The sequence below is a fragment of the Magallana gigas genome, chromosome 9 (genome assembly GCF_963853765.1).
Source record: "Magallana gigas chromosome 9, xbMagGiga1.1, whole genome shotgun sequence".
NCBI lineage: Eukaryota > Metazoa > Mollusca > Bivalvia > Ostreida > Ostreidae > Magallana > Magallana gigas.
Window position 1 is genome coordinate 14,427,370 of NC_088861.1, and position 18,629 is coordinate 14,445,998.

The 18,629-nt window shown below is 33.8% G+C and overlaps 1 protein-coding gene across 5 annotated transcripts; it reads right to left on the reverse strand.

Annotated features, from left to right (window-relative positions):
• Positions 1 to 7,405: 7,405 nt before the first annotated feature.
• On the reverse strand, positions 7,406 to 16,411 carry LOC105334382 (transcription factor E2F8). 5 transcript variants are annotated; one of them, XM_011437812.4, is made up of 12 exons: positions 16,261 to 16,411; positions 14,347 to 14,980; positions 14,161 to 14,240; positions 13,928 to 14,058; positions 13,624 to 13,765; positions 13,376 to 13,446; positions 13,164 to 13,248; positions 12,807 to 12,950; positions 12,398 to 12,469; positions 11,934 to 12,002; positions 11,197 to 11,343; positions 7,406 to 10,193 (listed from the first exon to the last, which is right to left on the reverse strand). In XM_011437812.4, the coding sequence occupies exons 2-12, from the start codon at positions 14,976 to 14,978 to the stop codon at positions 8,995 to 8,997; spliced, it is 2,772 nt and encodes a 923-aa protein (XP_011436114.3). In that variant the 5' UTR covers positions 14,979 to 14,980; positions 16,261 to 16,411; the 3' UTR covers positions 7,406 to 8,994. The 5 variants fall into 5 exon arrangements, with proteins under 5 accessions (XP_011436114.3, XP_065927890.1, XP_065927889.1 ...); XM_066071818.1 differs by lacking the exon at positions 16,261 to 16,411 and adding an exon at positions 15,870 to 16,044; XM_066071817.1 differs by lacking the exon at positions 16,261 to 16,411 and adding an exon at positions 15,864 to 16,044.
• Positions 16,412 to 18,629: the final 2,218 nt, after the last annotated feature.

The following is an 18,629-nucleotide window of genomic DNA, read 5'->3' on the forward strand; positions in this document are numbered from 1 at the left end:
GTTTAGTAAGTCATTAAAATATTTAGAGTAGTGGCCCTTTGGAATTATTTTTTAAATTAGAGTAGTTGCCCTTTGAATATTGACGTCACATTGTTGTGTCTGGAGCAGAACAAAATGGCAGCGTCTAAATTTGCTCAAATCTCTGCAGAAGTTTAAAATTGAAAAGCAACAAAACATTGTAAGTAATATGGCTGAAGCAAAGATTTTTTAAGCGTATTTGAAAGGTGGTATTGATAATTTTGAAGAGTTTAAATGAGTTTAATTGGACGAGATGTAAGGCATCTTGTACATGGCTTTGCGTAGATCACCGCTATTTGTGAATGAATATGTCGCTTGATAGTCCTCGGGAAAACAAAACACTTATTAGGTTAGTTACTGACTCACTACAGAAATATATTGGGTTGATCAATCTCATAGACGGCTCGGCTTCGCCTCGCCATCTATGAGATTGATCAACCCAATATATTTCCGTAGTGAGTCAGTAACTAACCTAATAAGTAATAGTATCAAGTGTTTATTTGGATGGCTCTTAAAGCAATATATGAGCTGCAATTTTCATGTTGAATTTTTTTTGTACCAAAATGTTATTGTTACTAAAAAGACAAAAGAATCATGGTTTTAAATTTCTTTTAACCATATATACTTGTGGAAAAGACTTTCAAGAAGCCTTAATTGGACCAAAATTGAATTCTTGTCGTCCTGTACAAAAATTGATCTGCTATATATTCCTTAGAAGAGAACTCTTTCCTCTGACAAAAATTAATTCAAATCTTATTTATCATAAAAGTTTAAGTTACATGTAGACTGGTTATACTTCCGCAAACGCAAAATATATAATGTGTTTCTCATTTCTATTTATCGATACTTCCCATTTGGATTGATGCAAAAGGTGAGATATTACTAGCATTTACCAGAATTTATTTATTCATTATTAATCATTCGTCAATGAATTTGATTTTATACAAATAACATAATAATGTCGACTTAAAAGATGTTTTAAATGGTTCTAGATCATGTATTTGAACAATTTATCAGCTTTATCGGGGTATATTACATTAGATCATGCTAAAGATCAATGTGATTTTATCTCATACGTGTGGTGTATATTACCCGTGTGATAAACATTTGCTTTATCAAACGGGTGATGCTTTATCAAATACTTCCGGTCCGAACTATTTTTGACCCAACCCCTCGCTTCAACGCTTCAGTCACCTATTTTCCAAGATTTGCTAGTACTTTCAACATAACTATATCTACTACAAAAATTAATATAAAATTGATTTTGTCAAAGATTTAAATTACAAATATGAAGGAGCCCCCCCCCCCCCGCACTTTTTTTTCAAAGTTATTCATAACCGTAACCACAAGACCCTTTTTTCTTGTTTGTCAAGATTTTTGATAAGTTTAGCCCACTTCCAACTTTCAATTTGCTTTGTGAAGTTTATAAAACTGCAAATTACGTTAACTATCAAGGAGTTCATCCTGACGACGCGATGAAAACAGAGCGCTCTGGTTGCGTTTATATACAATAACTTACCGAAATAATGTTTCATAAGACTTTTATTCCACCACCAGTAAGCATCCTTATTCACTATTTTCAATTTCGAATCATAAGGCTAGCCTAGTGTTTGTTTTATTAAACATCAACAACTGTTCCTCGTTCGAGTCAATTCAAACTAACGAGCATTCGCAACTTTGTGTATGTCAACAAACTTGATTATTCAAGTCTTCTAATCGGAATTTTCATTTAATCAAGTGAATAAACTCTAAGAAAAATTATTTAGAGCTAAGTTTTTTTTCAGTGAAACTTTACATTAAAACAGTTACATTTATCTCAGGAATGACGTACTAAATTGTATTGCGCAAGGTCACAATAGGCCCGCATAACACAACGTTGCATCGTAGTTTTAAATCTTTGAAGAAAAAAAACCAATTCGGGTCACATAAGGGACTGTTTTAAAAGGTTTCATAATATAAATCAAATTGTATGAGGTAAATAGAACATCTATAATTGTGTGATTTTATATTTGCTTTATCCAACTCGTTGAAATGGTTATATTCGCTCGGCAAGCCTCGCGAATATATACACCATTTCAACTCGTTGGATAAAGCAAATATAAAATCACACAATATAGATATCCTCTATATATTAAACATCCTTAATTTTTACAGTAAAAAATTCGAAGGATGGTTCGAGTGCTCTTTGGGATTTACATGGGACATAATGGAAAAAAGATGCGAAAGTTTGTTTTCTCCGGACAGAATTAAAGAACTATCAATTACGATTACATAGCGTAATGATTTTTTAAAGATTTGTAAATGAATCTTTACAATTAATATATGTACTTTACATATCTAAAATGTGATGCTGGTAAATTTGGACCGCGTTGTGAGAAAGAATATCCGTACCCTCTTTATGGAAATCTTTGTGCGTATAAATGTTATTGCAATCAAGATATTTGTAATCCTTCTGAAGGTTGCTCAGGTAAATGTCGTATTACATACGTACATGTAGCTTATTTTAATTACAGTGGGTTTTTTTTCCAATCGTTCGTGAAATGAATATGTATTAATAACGTTATGTGTTATCTTCTTGCAAATCTTTTTTTTCATTATCAAAGACATGATGACACATATTTCGACAGCCTCTTCATAGCATCTCCGGATACTAAGTTCATCATCTGCTGCAGAGAGTAAAAGTTCTGAGAGTTATCATTTCTTGTTGTTTGAAAACACATTTTAAAAAACATGAAAAGTGCGATTTTTATCATTACCAATTATAATCCACATAACACCTTACCTTGTACCAGGTAAATTCAAAATTTTCAACATGCCATAATGCTCAGATGCACATTTTTTTAACATGTTCAAACTTTTCTTCAGAAAAGAACAAATCCAAATGACAAATAAACTTAAACAAACATAGACAAACGAATTTAAAAATTTGCATTTATATCATTTTACAAAAGAAAATACAACTCACAATCAATTAAATTAATGTTTATTAATCACAAACTAAGCAATGTTTTATCCTTAAGTAAAATATGATTACAGAGATAAAAATACGTACTTGTGAATAATTTTGTACAGTCTTTTTTTTTATTAAATATCATTCAATGATATACTAAAATATTTACGTTTTATTTTTATTTTATAAAAACATGTAATTGATAAGTATAATGTTGAGTCTGTGTCCTTTAAATTCATGATTAACAGATGTTGTAGTGCATGATTAAAAGTTCATAAAACCATCTTATTCACAGAAATAGTATTCGAACATTTAAGAAAATTAACTATTTACCCTCAGTTAAAGGACATAAAGCAATTTGCACTCGTACTTATTATGGAGGACTTTCCTTGATAAATATTTACGAAATTTAATGTGTGTGGAGTTCCACTCGACGTCTGCACGTATCTAACAAGTGTCCAAATAGTGTTTTAACTTTCAGTTATCAACGTCAACATTTCTCAGACCATGGTAGAAAAATATACGACAGTATTTTTTTCCTTGCAAGTTGAGTACTGGGATAACTAAACAAAAATTCGGGGTTTCTCCTTCCTTTTCCTCTTATTAAAAAAAAGGTGCAACTGCAATACATGTATACAGTTTCAGATCGTGAAAGACACTGTTGTGACTTTTAAGGGTGTCTAACAGCCACAGTGTGTGCTTATAGTGCTGTCAAAACTAGATACTACTTTGTTTCTCGTACGATTTTATTCAGAATCCACCGGCAGACAACCCGTAAAATAACGTGTAAACGACAAATTGTGACTGAGGCTTCAGTCAAAGAAATAAAAAATCATTTTATTCAAATTATGAGGGGGTCATTATGTTGGGTGGATCAAATCCAATAAAGACCGAACGGTTTTATGCTAGATTTAATCGTGCCCAACCGCGATACATGTATATGTAAATATTAAATGATTTACATTCTAAAGTTGTTTTCATTTCCTATAACAATGCAAACACCTAACAGTTTGCCATTTGCGCCATGCACTGATAATTTCTCTCTCTCTCTCTCTCTCTCTCTCTCTCTCTCTCTCTCTCTCTCTCTCTCTCTCTCTCTCTCTAAGCGTCACAAAGTTGAATCGTGGTTTTCACAAACAAAGGCACTGGAAAATGTAAATATATAATGATCAACACGTGTTGTAGTGCATAGTTAAAAGTTTATTTGTGAAGGAAATCCATCAATTTGTCTCAATTTAAGGCCTAAAATAATCAAAACTCTTAATGGTTGGTAAGGGTTTTCCTTGTAACATTAAATACATTCGAAATTTAAACTGTGTAAAGTTCGGCTCGAAATTTCATTTTGTCTAAATTGTTAAAACTTGCAATAATCATACAATGGAATTTTGCAATCGTGTATTTTATGTCGTAGAAGTCTTTGTTTTCACTACTGTGATGGTGGAAGTTGGATATTCCTATCAGCAAAGTACAGGGTAAATCTTATTTTGCGCAGAATTTACATGTAGATGTCAACCTATTCTGGTTACTTAATCTTTATTAGATATCCATCATTAAAAGGTTTGAGCTTTTGCGTCAAAATGTAACAAACTTTCCGTAAGAAATTCACGAATTATTATAATTTTAAAATATCGTTGATAATGCTGTTGAAATTTTGTCAAAGAGTTTATTCATCTGCCGTTGATATTTATTTGAAAGCATATTTGTTGATCATGCCTTTTAAAATAATCATTTTGCTATAAAGGAATAAAATACCAACTGTTTAACAATAATTTGGGCCAAACTTTGTAAGGAACTAGTGGAGAGAGGAATATTTTTCTGCTTTTTACTATTAGAGAACCTTATGGATGTTGCTTCTCTTCCTCCGTGAATGATACAGAGAAGACGATAGTGTCTCGAGGTTTGTCCTCTAAACAGATTTTTGCCCCCCCCCCCCCTCCCTGTAATTTGCAATTCTACTTTTCATCGTGTCACAAAATGAATACAGTGTATCATGGCTTGTTCTTTAGTTTGTGTACTAGAAATTGGATTTCATGGACCGAAATGCGATAGGCCATGTCACCATCCAAGCTATGGGTTATTGTGTCAGAAGATATGCAACTGTACTACGGAACAATATTGTAACCACATTACAGGTTGTCAAGGTATAAATATCATAGAGTAATATTGCAAGTAATCTTTGACGATTGCTAATTGTATGTATCAAGTGTTTATTTGGATGGCTCTTAAAGCAATATGAGCTGCAATTTTCATGTTGAATTTTTTTGTACAAAAATGTTATTGTCTACTAAAATGACAAAAGAATCATGGATTTTAAATTTCTGTTAGCCATATATACTTGTGGAAAAGGCTTTCAAGAAGCCTTAATTGGACCAAAATTAAATTCTTGTCGTCCTGTACAAAATATGATCTGCTATATATTCCTTAGAAGAGAACTCTTTCCTCTGACAAAAATTAGTTCAAATCTTATTTATCATAAAAGTTTAAGTTACATGTAGACTTGTTTTACTAGCAGGTTATTGCAGCAAAATAAAATTCTGAAAAATACAGCTCATATTGCTTTAAACATTATTATTGCATTTTTAATTTGTGTTTTTATGAACTACACTAGTCTATAAGTATATATTTAATGATCTAGCTGTTAATGTGTTTTTTGTTAGTGGTGTTTAAATTGTTGTTAATTATTGATGCTTTTGGTGGGTTTTTTTTTTAAGGGGGTGCAGTTTTTGTTTGAATAAATTAATCTTTTGACCGAGGGGCAGGGAAATATACCGGTATGGGAACAATTTCTGTCATTTCAATTTTGGTTTTTAGAAGTGTACTTTATTTTACAATAAAATGTATATGATAAAATACAGTTGTATGGGTCAACACAAATATCATGCATCGATTTATCTTTATTTGAATGTAATCTCTATTGTCTTTTTCCCAAGAAGTTCCGGAACCTTGTTCGTCAACAAAAAGATCCAGTACCAATGAGGCCATGCTGATCTCCACAATTGTTTTCACACTGATTGCAGTCCTCCAGTTTTCTGTGTATCTATGTCTTATGTGTATTCATGTACTCAACTAAAATTGTAATGTAAATGCATGTACATGTATGTCAATATGTAAAATAATTACATATATTTATATATATTGTTTATCAGCAACCTCAAACTAGCTGTCAAACTTGATTATTGTATACTTAGAACTCTTTCTGAAATGTTGTAAATTGTAAAATATATATGAAGAAATAAAAAATGTAGATTTTAAACAGTATCAGAATAAAATGTACTAGAGGGCGACCTGGACCTCGTAACATAAAGCATGCTAAGATTTTGACTTCAGTAAAGCTAACTTAGCAATGTCTTAGCTAAGTCATCCTTATGTTAAAAAGTAAAACCAAAATTTTCATTTCTTTTGTCGAATTTGAATGCATTGGTAATACAATTATTATCTTTGGTTAATAACTTGTTTATTTACAAGTTGGCATGAATATACATACATATGTACCTAAAAAAAAATTAAAGCTCAAAGCGATGCATGGATCTTAGGCAATGTATTCAGTCTATTGTTGTTACTTCTTTGTTTTGACGAATATTCACTAGTCGTTTTCGAAGGCTGCCTGTGGCGTAATATGGCGATGCCGTTAGAAGTTGATAGAGTAATATACTTCTTTCGTAGCATCGGGGGCTCGCAGCAACTAGTTTTCTTAAATTTACATATAAAAAACTGAAACTGAATCATCATGGAGTCGCCCCCCCCCCCCAAACTTTTTTGGGAGTATGTAAAATTAAATATACCGGGGTTTTTTGGGCTCGTCAAACCCCGACCCCGAACTTACGCCTACCTATGAGTGGACGTAAAATTTTGGCTTAACTTTAGTCGGACGTAAAGTTGCGCTCTTTAATGAAACGCAAATATTCGAACGAGTCCCGTATTTGCACCGTCTGGACGTACGACCCTTTATGAAACGAGTAGTGGAAAAAAAGATGTTTCTTTCTTTCTTTCTTTTAAAAAAATTGCTCCATGGATGTCCACCATGATCAAAACTAGAATTTAAGCCTTGGCCCTATGGCCATGAATTTGAGAATCTCTTTTTTTAATTTCACCCCAAAAATTATGGCCCTTTGCATGGATATAAAAAATATCTGAATTTATGTTTCACTCCTGTGTACACGCAACACACCAAATTCGGTAAAATCATCTTAGTATTTTCAGGGAAGTTTGCAATGGTCAGATGGTAATCGAGAGTTTACGCCTGCAAGAGTTATATTTATTCAACCTTGCAGGTATTATTCCTTCTACTGAAGTAGATTCAAAATCAAAAGATTCAAGTATATAAGCAAAATTTTACAATATCCAATCTGTAAATAAATAGCTTTACTGACTAGAGAAATGTTATATAATGTACCGGATTAGAACTAATTCATAGTTCAGAAAGTATGGACTCAATGCTCATCTTTAAATAGTTTATTATTCCTCTATATACAAATCATCTATGTACAATTCGACTTCAAATTCGGCAACAATTTTATCAATTTTCAATGGAAAAAAAATTGTGCACTTGCCAAGGATAAAACATAGATAATTAAAAAAAATGATAACAGAACAATATTTGTTGTCTAACAAAAAACAAACAAAGGAGTATCATGAAAAAATGAGCTGAGGTGTTAGCAAATTAAAAACAATGCAACTAAGGAATGAAATGTATGGCTACAATTGGGTGGATTTTGCTTACAATACAAGGAAGATAACTCTTTATAAAGCATCTGATATTATTCCCTTACGATATTAAAAATAAATAATTTGAGCTGGCTCAAACATTGTATATTACTTCTTTAAAAAAAAAAAAAAGTCATCATAATAATAACACAATACTATTCATGGACAATAAAATGATGAATGGGAAAAAGAAAATAAAAGTAACGTAATGGACAAATGCATTACATGCATGTTACTGGGTCACACTAGGATGTTTGCTGCCTAGAAAATCTTACAAAGTCTTAACAAAGTGGATAATCCGTAGAATAATCCAACCGAAAAAAAAAGGTAATTAATTACAACCACATTGTCCAATAAATTAAAAAGATGACAAACTAAACAATAAAGTTGTATCACAGTTTGCCATGTTGTCTAACGCTGCATTCATCATCATGTACCAACACATATTTATATGCAGTCCCCTCATACTTATACATCTACACCAGTGTTAACAGTCAAGCACACACATAACTGACCAATACTAGAGCATCATACAGAATATTTGGAAGGGGGGGGGGGGGGGGGAAACCACATTCAGAAATACTCTATTTCTACCACCAACTGAACATTTAAGAGGTCTATTGAAGACATTAATACATTCCCACACATCAACATTTTTTTCCTTTTTACACATTTATAACACGTTCTACAGTAGATATATATATAACTTCCAATTACCATTCTAAATGACACACTGCAGGTCAAAACTTATGTACATCCAATATTTTTTTTTCTCATTGTCTTTTTCGAATACAAGAAGCATGCATGCAAAAAATTATCCAAGTGTACTTTGTTAACATTGTTTACCCTCACATATATATATACAAAAATTTGTGAAAAAGACTACCGTAGAATTTAATGAATTTTTTGTTTTTCATGCATATTTCAAACACAAATAAATTATATAAAGATAATGATAGACATCTTAGCTTATAGCAAATTAAATACTACACATAAATATCAACTTTAAATACATTTACATCCTTTTCCTCATGCAAATACATATGTTTGTCGACAAATAAATACTTTGGTCTAGATAGTTTGAAACATCTTATGCACCACATAAAACTAGACAAATTTCATTGGTTAAAACGGGTTCTTCTTTTTTTAAATCTGTTTACTGTTTAAAACATAAGACTTCATTTGACACAGATTCCTAATAGGAGAAGCAAAGCACAATCATACCTCAATAAAATACATTTACACTCCATCTTAAATATAAATACATAATATAATAAAGGCTAAGCTACCAGGATTGAATTCTCTAAAACATGAGATCAAGTTCAGCAGACGTCGTTAGCACTGAGGTCAGGCAGGTCAAGGCGTCTAGCCGTCGTCAGACCCTCCTTGGCCGCGAAGTTGCTGGCGGCAGCCGAAATGGTGGACAGCGGGATCAAGCCCCCAGGGGTGTTGCGAAAATACTTGGTTGTGGGAGGAGTGGGTCGCTCCGTGGGGGTGATCATCTGCTGGGAGATGACCGGCGAGGACTGGACAGCACTAGTGTGGGAGGCACTGGACATGGACGCTGGAATCGGAGACAGTTTCACGGGCGGCTGTCCAATGAAGTGAGGCACAGAGGAAGTCTGGTTCACATATGTCTGTTGCCCTTGAAAGGTGAACACAGTCGGACTAGGGGAGGCACTACTGTTGGGGGTGAGGGGAGGACTGAAGGTCACTGGTACCATGAAGTTCACCGCCTGCCCCGAACTATCTGTAGCACTCATTGGAACTCCTTGAATGATTTGCATGTGGGATATAGAAGTGGCAGGCTGGCGCTGAATGAAAGGCAGCTGCAATATAGTAGGGGGCTGATTTGGCAACTGCACTGCGATTCTGTGAATCTGTCCCTGCTGGTTGCTCTTCCCATTAACAGATTGTTCTGAATCACACGTATCCATCCCTTTGTTGGATTCACCTTCTGACATGCCTTTACCTCCTTGGGCTTCCATGAAGTCGGACATCAAAGCTCTCTGTGGTGGAGTCTTCCCTTTAATCTCGGTGGAAGTTTTTTTAACCCTGGCCTCGTCTTCATCAGTCGGGGGTGAGGGGTATTCCAACCTGAAACGTTTGACTTCTGGTTCTCCGTTCTGAATGACGTAGGCTCTCTTGACTGCCTGGAAAACACCAGCCTCAGGAGCATTCTCGCTTTTGACTGGACTTTGTATCTCTTTGATCTCTGCCTCCTTCTTGATTGGTACTGGCACTTTGAGGGATTTCAGTACTGCGTTGATCTGATCCTTGGTTAGGGGCAGAGACGAGTTCTGTTTGGCTTTAATGACAATGGTCTCGGTCGTCTTTCCATCTTTGGTGGTGACTCCTGAGGAATTTGCTTCTGCAGAGGTTGCTGCATCTGTTTTCAATACTGCTGTCTTTGGTGGATGTATGATTTGGAATTCTGTTCCTTTCTGCTTGACAATGATTCTCTTGCTGTAACTTTTTCTAACTGTACTGGGTTCTTCCTGACTCAGGCTCATTTGAGCATCTACAAAATATTAAAAGAAACACAATTTTAACAAGGGCACCGCTAAGCGGAGCATCCCCTCGCGACATGAGTTATTGTGTGTAGGGATGCATTATTTAGCAATATATAGTTATGTTAATGAGAAGACCACATTCTAATAACCCTCCATTACTGCTAAAACTACATTTTCTTTACCTGTACTAGATCTAAATCCAAAAAATATCAAGTTGTTGATTTGAACTGCTTACTTTCACTTTGGTTTCAAAGAAGTGAAGCGGAAGATTGATAACTCTTACTCAGAAAAATTGATTATGACATTGATTTAATGAAATAATAATTTGTAGTAGTATTAATGGTTTGGAAAGGCACATGCATTTTTTATTTTTTATTTTACAGTTTACAGAAGTGTGCAATCTATGATAAATATTTTTTAGTTTTGAACGGATTTTGTCATAATGTATGCCCCCCCACCCCTCCTCTACAATGGTGTAATTTTATCTAAGTTTTTGCATAAAAAATTGACCAATTAATATGACATTGCATTTGTTTTAATCTTTTACAATGAGGCATATTTGTGCAAAGGTTGAGGAAATTCTATTGGAAGGTTTTTTATTAATTTACTAGAAAATTGAAATGGAGTGCACACACACACATACATACATACACACATACGAACACACACACGCACGATAGCGATGCTATATCCCCTTCGCAACAAGTTGCGCGAGGGGATAACAAAGCATCAATGGACTGATGGCTAAAATGTACTCATGTTCGCAACATTTGTGACAAATAAAACAGTAGTGAAACAGGACCATTTTTAAAAACAATTGAAACAAGAGCAACCCAAGTGGTGCATTTGCTATTAATAGACTGTTTTTTTAGTTAACTCATTTATTGATTGTGTTCTTTTGTTAACTTGTACATTAAATGTGATTTGTGTATCTTTGAAAATTTCAAATGTCTCGACAAATAATTCACCAATAGCCTTGGAAACAAATGTTTTGATTATAACAATGCTTACCATCAAAGTTGAGTTTCTCTGTGGGGCTTGATGGCTGTGACATGGAAGCATACAGCTTGTCTCGCTCTTTCTCTGCCACTTGACAAATCTGTTCAAAAGAGGAATGTCTCGGCATGGAGTTCTTCTTGACACCGCCGTCACTTAGTCCTGCAAAACAATTTGTACAAATTTAATTCTCAGTGCTGCCATCAAATAGATATTAACCAACAGGCATTGACAATCTTAAAAAAAAAATAAACATTATTATAATTTGTTTTTTTAAAGTCAAATTATTTCCTTTTAAACTAAAAAAAAAAGAAGTCCAGATTATTCTTGATAAAGGTGAGAAACAACAAACTATAATCAAAGCCAAATGAAACCTAAATGAAAATAACAAAACCCCCTTTAGATCTTCGTATAACTCAAATGGAGGAGATTCAAGGGTTTTCCAAGAAAATCAATAAACATTATTTTTTTTTTCAATTTACTGATAAGATTAAGTAAATTGTTGAAAACCACATCAAGGCCACTCAAAACCCTTGGATTACATCATACTCCAAAGAATAGATTCAATCATTACCCATAGGAGTAGTTAAAACATAGAAATGACAGGAAGGAATCAAAATATGAATTACTTGTTCACAGAATTTTTTTTCAATTTTAAAATTTGGAACTTTTTCGAATACGTGTATTTTAGTCGTTTTCATAATAAAGTAATTGCATGGATAAGAGCTGGAATGTAAAGAAAGAAAAGCTACCTCTGTCATCAGAATAGGGAGAATTAGGTTTAATTGGTCGGTATCCATTTGGTGAAAGGATATCAGACACTGCAAAATGGAAAAATGTTTCATAGTACACAGGTAAGTAACACAGGTGTGAGAAGACTTTTGCCCACTGAATTGGTTCCCATTAACTAGTGACCTAGTTACGGAAATGAACTAGTCTGCTACAAGTCCACTTGATGACAAGAACAAACTAGGTAAGGAGGGCCATAGGTGGAGTGGTTTTACAGTCACTGGATATAGGTTCATACTTAATAACAAAATCCAGTTATGTACCCAAAAAACAACAACAACAACAAAGAAAAACACGGCAAACTCAAGGTATTAGATCGACACAGAAATAAATTCACAAAACCAAAAGAGGGTAAAAGGTGTTTTTTAGTTGTTGGTTGGAATTGCTGAGAAGAAATTCATACTAAAAGCAAGATAGTGAGACTTACTTTGCTGGTTCTTGACACAGTCAAGCATGGAATGTCTCGAAGACGGTCGGTGATATCCATCGTGGTAGCACACTACAAGACAGTTTCTCAATACTTAAAAGCATGACACACAAAGATACATGGCTATCTCAAACTCAAGTGAACTGAGAAATAAAATGCACAATAGATCCAAAATTTATATTATTTACGAGATAAAACAGAATGAGAAAACAATGTTTATGTTTTTTTAGACACTTCAACAAACCAATAATAACGGAGGTATTGGAGTAATCAGTTTGATATCCAAAGTTCAACTGTATTATCAAAAAGATTAGAAGGCATGAAATTCTAATAAAAGTATTACAACAGTCGATTGAACTGCAAAACAATTAATATTTGCAATTTATTTTGCGTTTTACATTGTACCAACCATTCAACTCATGAACTTGCTCCAGATCTGGCCCTATATATTGATATGTTGGTTTTCTGTCCCTGATGTCAGTTATGCGAATCTTCCTGATTAAGTTAAGTGTCGCTAAAATATTAGCTATGTCATAAAGTCTCCTGATCTTGGCTGTAACAAACAAGAGATGGACAATGAAGAAATTTATGCATTTGAGAAAACAAACTTTAACGTCAAAATAATAACCAAAGCATGAAACTTGGCAAAGTACTTTTTGGCCGAAGGAAATTTAACATGTTTATACATTTTGTATATTTATCTATCGGCATAATTTATTACATTGCATCTGATCGGTGTCTGTTTATAAAAATCAACAGTTCTTACTTTTGAACTTAGCATTCTCTGTCCTATCAATGTTTGGATCTCCAATGAGAATCTTAGCTGCCAAATCCAGGTTCACAACTCTTGGCTGAAAATGAAGCAACTTTTTAAGAGGACTTTTCAATATAAATTATTTATTTTCATAGTCTTTTATAAGGAAGATAAATTTATATAATTCAGACAGCAAAGTAATTTAAACACAAAACTCAACTTACCCTGGAAACCAAGAAAAGCATGAGAAATTTCTGACTCATAATGCCCAGTGATTTGTCTTTCCTCAGTAATGCTATAAAAGAAGAATTCTATTAATGCATATACAAAATATAAGTTTTAACCACAATACCAACTGAAGCATATTCATAGATGAAAGATGTAAATTAAATATACGTCAAATAGGAATCATTGAAATATATCGTAACCATTGAAATAAAAGAACGGCAATAAATGATTTTGTTTCTCTTACCCGCGTTAGGATTTTCGGGGTCCATGACTAGTGGAGGAGTAGCACTATACACGCTGCCGTTCTGCTCTGCGAGTTCACGGTTCAACTCATAGTCCTTGACCTTTAGCACTAGTTCTCCAAATCCTTCAGCATCAGCTAATGCCTGCAAAAATCAATCATATTTAAATACTAATACTCAAAGTGATTTAAAAATTAAAAAAAAAATTCATTCAATTTATCCTCAGTGCAAAATTCATTTGCAAAACATATTATTAAAACAAGGAGATAAAAATATGTGTAATATTAAATTCATAAATATTCTCACCTTTAGTTTGGCAAGTGTGTTGACTAGATTAGTTTTCCCATGCCAAGCATACTTGTTCTTGGCGAGTCGACTGACAATCTCCACACTTTCTAATACATTGACAATGTCATAAATTCTTCGCCTTTCAACAGCTTGAAAATATAGAACAATAATATTTAGTACTGTAATCAGGACATATAAAACACAAGGTGTTGGCAGATAAATGTTGTATTTTATAATTTACAAATATTTACCCAATTCTTTTGCTACTTCATCCAGTGAAATTTCTAAACTTTCTTCTGTCTCTGGGTTTTCTGGATATTTCTGTAGGAATCTACAAATATTCAAATAACATTTAAGAACATGTTGCAAACAATGTAAAGAAAAATCTAATCTTACAGTGAACAAAAAAGTCTTTCTTTATTTATAGACAAACTCACTTTTGACAAAGTAAGCCTAAAGACTTCTCTTTGCGTGAGCCTGGTTTCCAGTCTCCATTTTCATCCTCATTCTGTGAAGCTGCCAGCTCTGCATCGAGATTGAGAGGTTTAAATTTCCCTCCCAAATCATCACTCTCCCTTCCTTCACTCTCCTCTTCCAGCTGTTTTTCTCTGTTTCTGAGTTCGGGGCTCACAGCACTAAACAGCATCTTTAGATTTGCTGTCGGCGTAAGGGGGGCTGGGGTCTCGGGATTGCCGGTGGGGGTGGATGGTCTCTCACCGATAGAGTCCACTGAACATTCAGAGTCACTTTTCACCCTTTCCATTTTCACAGATTGTCCTTCAGTTACCACTGAACTTTTCTCAGACTTTGTAGATGATTTTTTCTCTGCTTTGATTGGAGAACCAGAGGACTCCTTCTTGGATCTTGATTTGGCTCTCATGTTTTCTTTGTCAGATGCTGTCGGGATTTTCGGAGAGCTATTGCATTTAAGTGCGGAAACACCAGTGTTTTGTTTGTTGATCGGAGAAAATGGGATTCTATCTATCTTGGTGTGTAGCTCAACTGTGGATTCTTCAATTACTGGATTTGTGTCAAGTGAATACAGTGAAGGTAGATTTATTTCTGTCATTTCTACAAGAAAAAGATGAACAAAAACATTAATGAATCAAAGCTAAACATTATTCCTACTGTCTAATATTCAGTTTATAAAAAAGTTTATGAAGTTGATTTATTTATAAGCAGACTGAAGAAATTAGTAGAATCTATAGTTACAAATCGTTGGAAGCACTTTCCACCAAATGAATAAAAAAGATCTGACCAAAATACAAATTCAATGATATTGAAAAATAAAAATAATCAGTAATATTAATTCAAACACTAATAAACTCTTCTTCAACCTTTAACTGTGACATTAACATTTAAAACAAACACAATAGTCTACCCAGAACGTAAACATACATCTGGCGTATGTTTCAAGTGTAAACAAATTTAGCGCGCCAACCGTCTTTGTGAATCGAAGTCCATTTTCAGTGAAATATACAGGGTATAAGTAATTTAAAAGCAAGAAAAAATAAATACCTGCTAATGGGTTGCTAAATTCTCAAAAATATAAAATTAATCTTGCACAGTACTCTCTTAGTTTCTGTTGGCGTTCAAACGATAGACGAATACTAGCGCGTTCGAATTTGGCGCGTGACCGTATGCCATAGCGGCCCCACTTCTGCACATCTGTTATTTAATGGTGAAAATTAGAATTGTTTGACCGTTATGTATAGACAATGTTGATCAAATGATTAAATATGAAACACATTAAGTTCAGCTGCCCATATATTGCGTAATATGGCCCCTGGCTATTGGTATAATTATCGATTTATAAACCGGGTAGTCTAGGTTCCGCCAAATATATAGGTCACAACTGAGAATGGACACGTTCCTGTTCGCGGAAAAAATACGCCATCGATTCATGAACACCTCCAGCTCCAAATTTCACACACCACAGATATCTTAGACTTACACTGACATTTTATAATACGGTCTATGTTCTGAAGATACATCTAGATGCTTATTTTCTGTCGAAACATCAACGGTAGCTTCCTACTTGGTGACCCCCGCGTAAGATAGGTCGTAACAGGTTTATCGTGTTGACCTGGCAGAATATCTCACATAATCTCATGGAGATGAGACAATTTATCATTATGTTAACTTTATCTAAAACATAACAGTGTAGTTTAATAAACAAACGGTATCGTTTTACGAATTCAATATATACAAGCCTAGACGATGTGGTCTTACACACTCGTTCAATATCGACAAAACAGCCATACGATTAGAATGTAAACCTACCGGAAGGAGAGGTTATGAAGAGGAGAAAGATAGAACAGTTTCTAAATGATATAAAAGATGTACATTACCATAGTTAGTAGCTGTAACTGTCGATATCTCGCTATATTTCAACCTCCATGACTCGTTCGCTACGTTATTTGGCGCGAGATGTTGAGGTTTTAGTTACCGCGTTACCGCCCACTTTATGAAGACCAATCAAATTAAAATTCTATTTAAGGCCTTAATAACAGGACCAATCAGATTCAAATATTATGACAGATCAAAGGTCAGCAAGCCGGTCGAAAGGTCATTGGTTTCAAACATGTCTAGTCAGTGCGTCGGTTAGATCTATGTACTTATGGTATGACATGTTCAGACGAAACTTGAGTTAATTTTTTTCTACATAAAACAAATATTTTAAATCTAGGTCATACATTTAGATAATTGAAAAAAAGATATAGAATCTCTGGCATGTCTATTAGGATGCGAAAAAAATATTGCGGGAAAAATTATTGATCAATGCCAACCATGACCTGGATTCCTTTAAGAGTGTAAACACACATTTTAATGACGTAGTACTCTTGATTGAGTTTTCCCGCAAAAACTGCATGCAAAATGCATGCACTGTCATTTCTCCTGGATTGGGAAATTGACACAGTAAGTTTAAGATCCCTGGTGTTATTTAAGTGCAAAATGAATTTATATTTGACCCGAGGGATAATTTTTAGTATGGGGGGGGGGGGGGGTCTGAGGCTTGAGTCGTATTGGTTTTTTAATAATTCTTACAAAAGGGGTGGGGGGGGGGGGTGTCCGACCCCTTGCACCTCAAATTCCGCGTATAGGCTAGTACCATAAAGTTATAAGATTACCCCGACTTCAGGTAAATCTTATTCATTTAGGTGCAGAAGATACAAGGGATGAAATGAAAATAAAATCAATGTACTCTGGCAATAACATTCACATAGTGGGAGGGGGTCAGAAGCATCTATAATTATAGTTACATAGAATGTGCATATTTTAAAACATTGTTGATAATTGATAACAAATGATTTCTTTTGATAAACAAAAGAAATATCTTCGCCAATCAGTACACACCGAAGTCGAGCCCGACTTATAAACATAAATACTGGCGCTTTTAATTTTTTTTTTTTTTTTTTTTTTTTTTTTTATAAAAAATGAAGTATTAATATAAAACTTGTTTTGAGAATGGGATAGTGATCAAATAAAATATTTCCAATTCTGCATACTCCATGTCTTTTTCTCCAACTCTACATCAATTGGTCAATATGCCAATTTTAAGTTGATGTATTAAAGATTTTTGAAATTAAAAAATTTGACTTTTCCTTCAACAATCATATTAAAAATGGTTTTAGTTTGAACTAAGATTTTAAGAAATATCTACTGTACACTTTTTTTTGTGTATTACACGTACATTCGTGTATTTTCTTACATGTATTGACCAATTTATCAGCAACAGGATCAATACAGTACATAAGTTATATGAATTAGAAAAGTTCACGCAAACTTGAGTGAGAGATCTAGGTAAGGGATAAAAGTAGCTATTAAAATTTTTAATTTAAAAAAAAATGATAATTTAATTCATATTCTGTGAAATTTCAGGATGTTTATAAATTAATATTGACCATTTTTCCTTCCCCGTCCCAATTCTCTAGTTCTATACCTATCTGGTGATAGCTTTATTTAACAATTTTCAACACTAATGAGTTTTTCTACAGGTGATTGATGCAAATGTACGTTACTAAAGTGACTGATGTTATTAAAAAGGAGGGGAAAAAATATCAAGGTAAGAAGAAACTATTGCTGACATACAGAACGTGCCAGAATGCATATTAGTTGCGCCATACAATTTAACATCAGGAAAGATGAGGCAATATGAAAAGCTTTTGCAGGCAAAACCTATGTATGTAATTAATATTTATTAAGTCTGCTACTATACAGGGATGTTTTTTTATCTCTTTATCTCTCTCGGATATAATGCATTTTCTTAAATAATTATTGATTTATAGCATGTACGGTTTGTTAGCGCTGTCAAATAAAACGAAGATAATTTGAGAGGCCTAATGTTTTTCGGGGATTAAGGAATAAAAAAAATGCGTTGTATTTTTTTCCTCTCCCTCTCTCTCTCTCTCTAATCATTGTAGGTGGCACAGTTTCATTTCAAAGCATTAATTGCTCTGTGGAATGAATCAATGATGTATTATTGCTACTAGCTCGTGAGTCACCAAGGAAAAAACTCTTGTGGTTTGCTTACATGGAGTTTTTTTTTTCGCTGTCAATTCGTGCTGTGTATTTCATCAACATGTTGTGTTGAAAGATATGCATTCATAGTTAATGGACTTCTCGCTCTCTCTTTTTTTTCTTTACAAAAATGTGATATATTTTCGTAAACATGCAGGCAGAAAGTCATTTCTTGAATGTGTTTGATACTTATGACTTG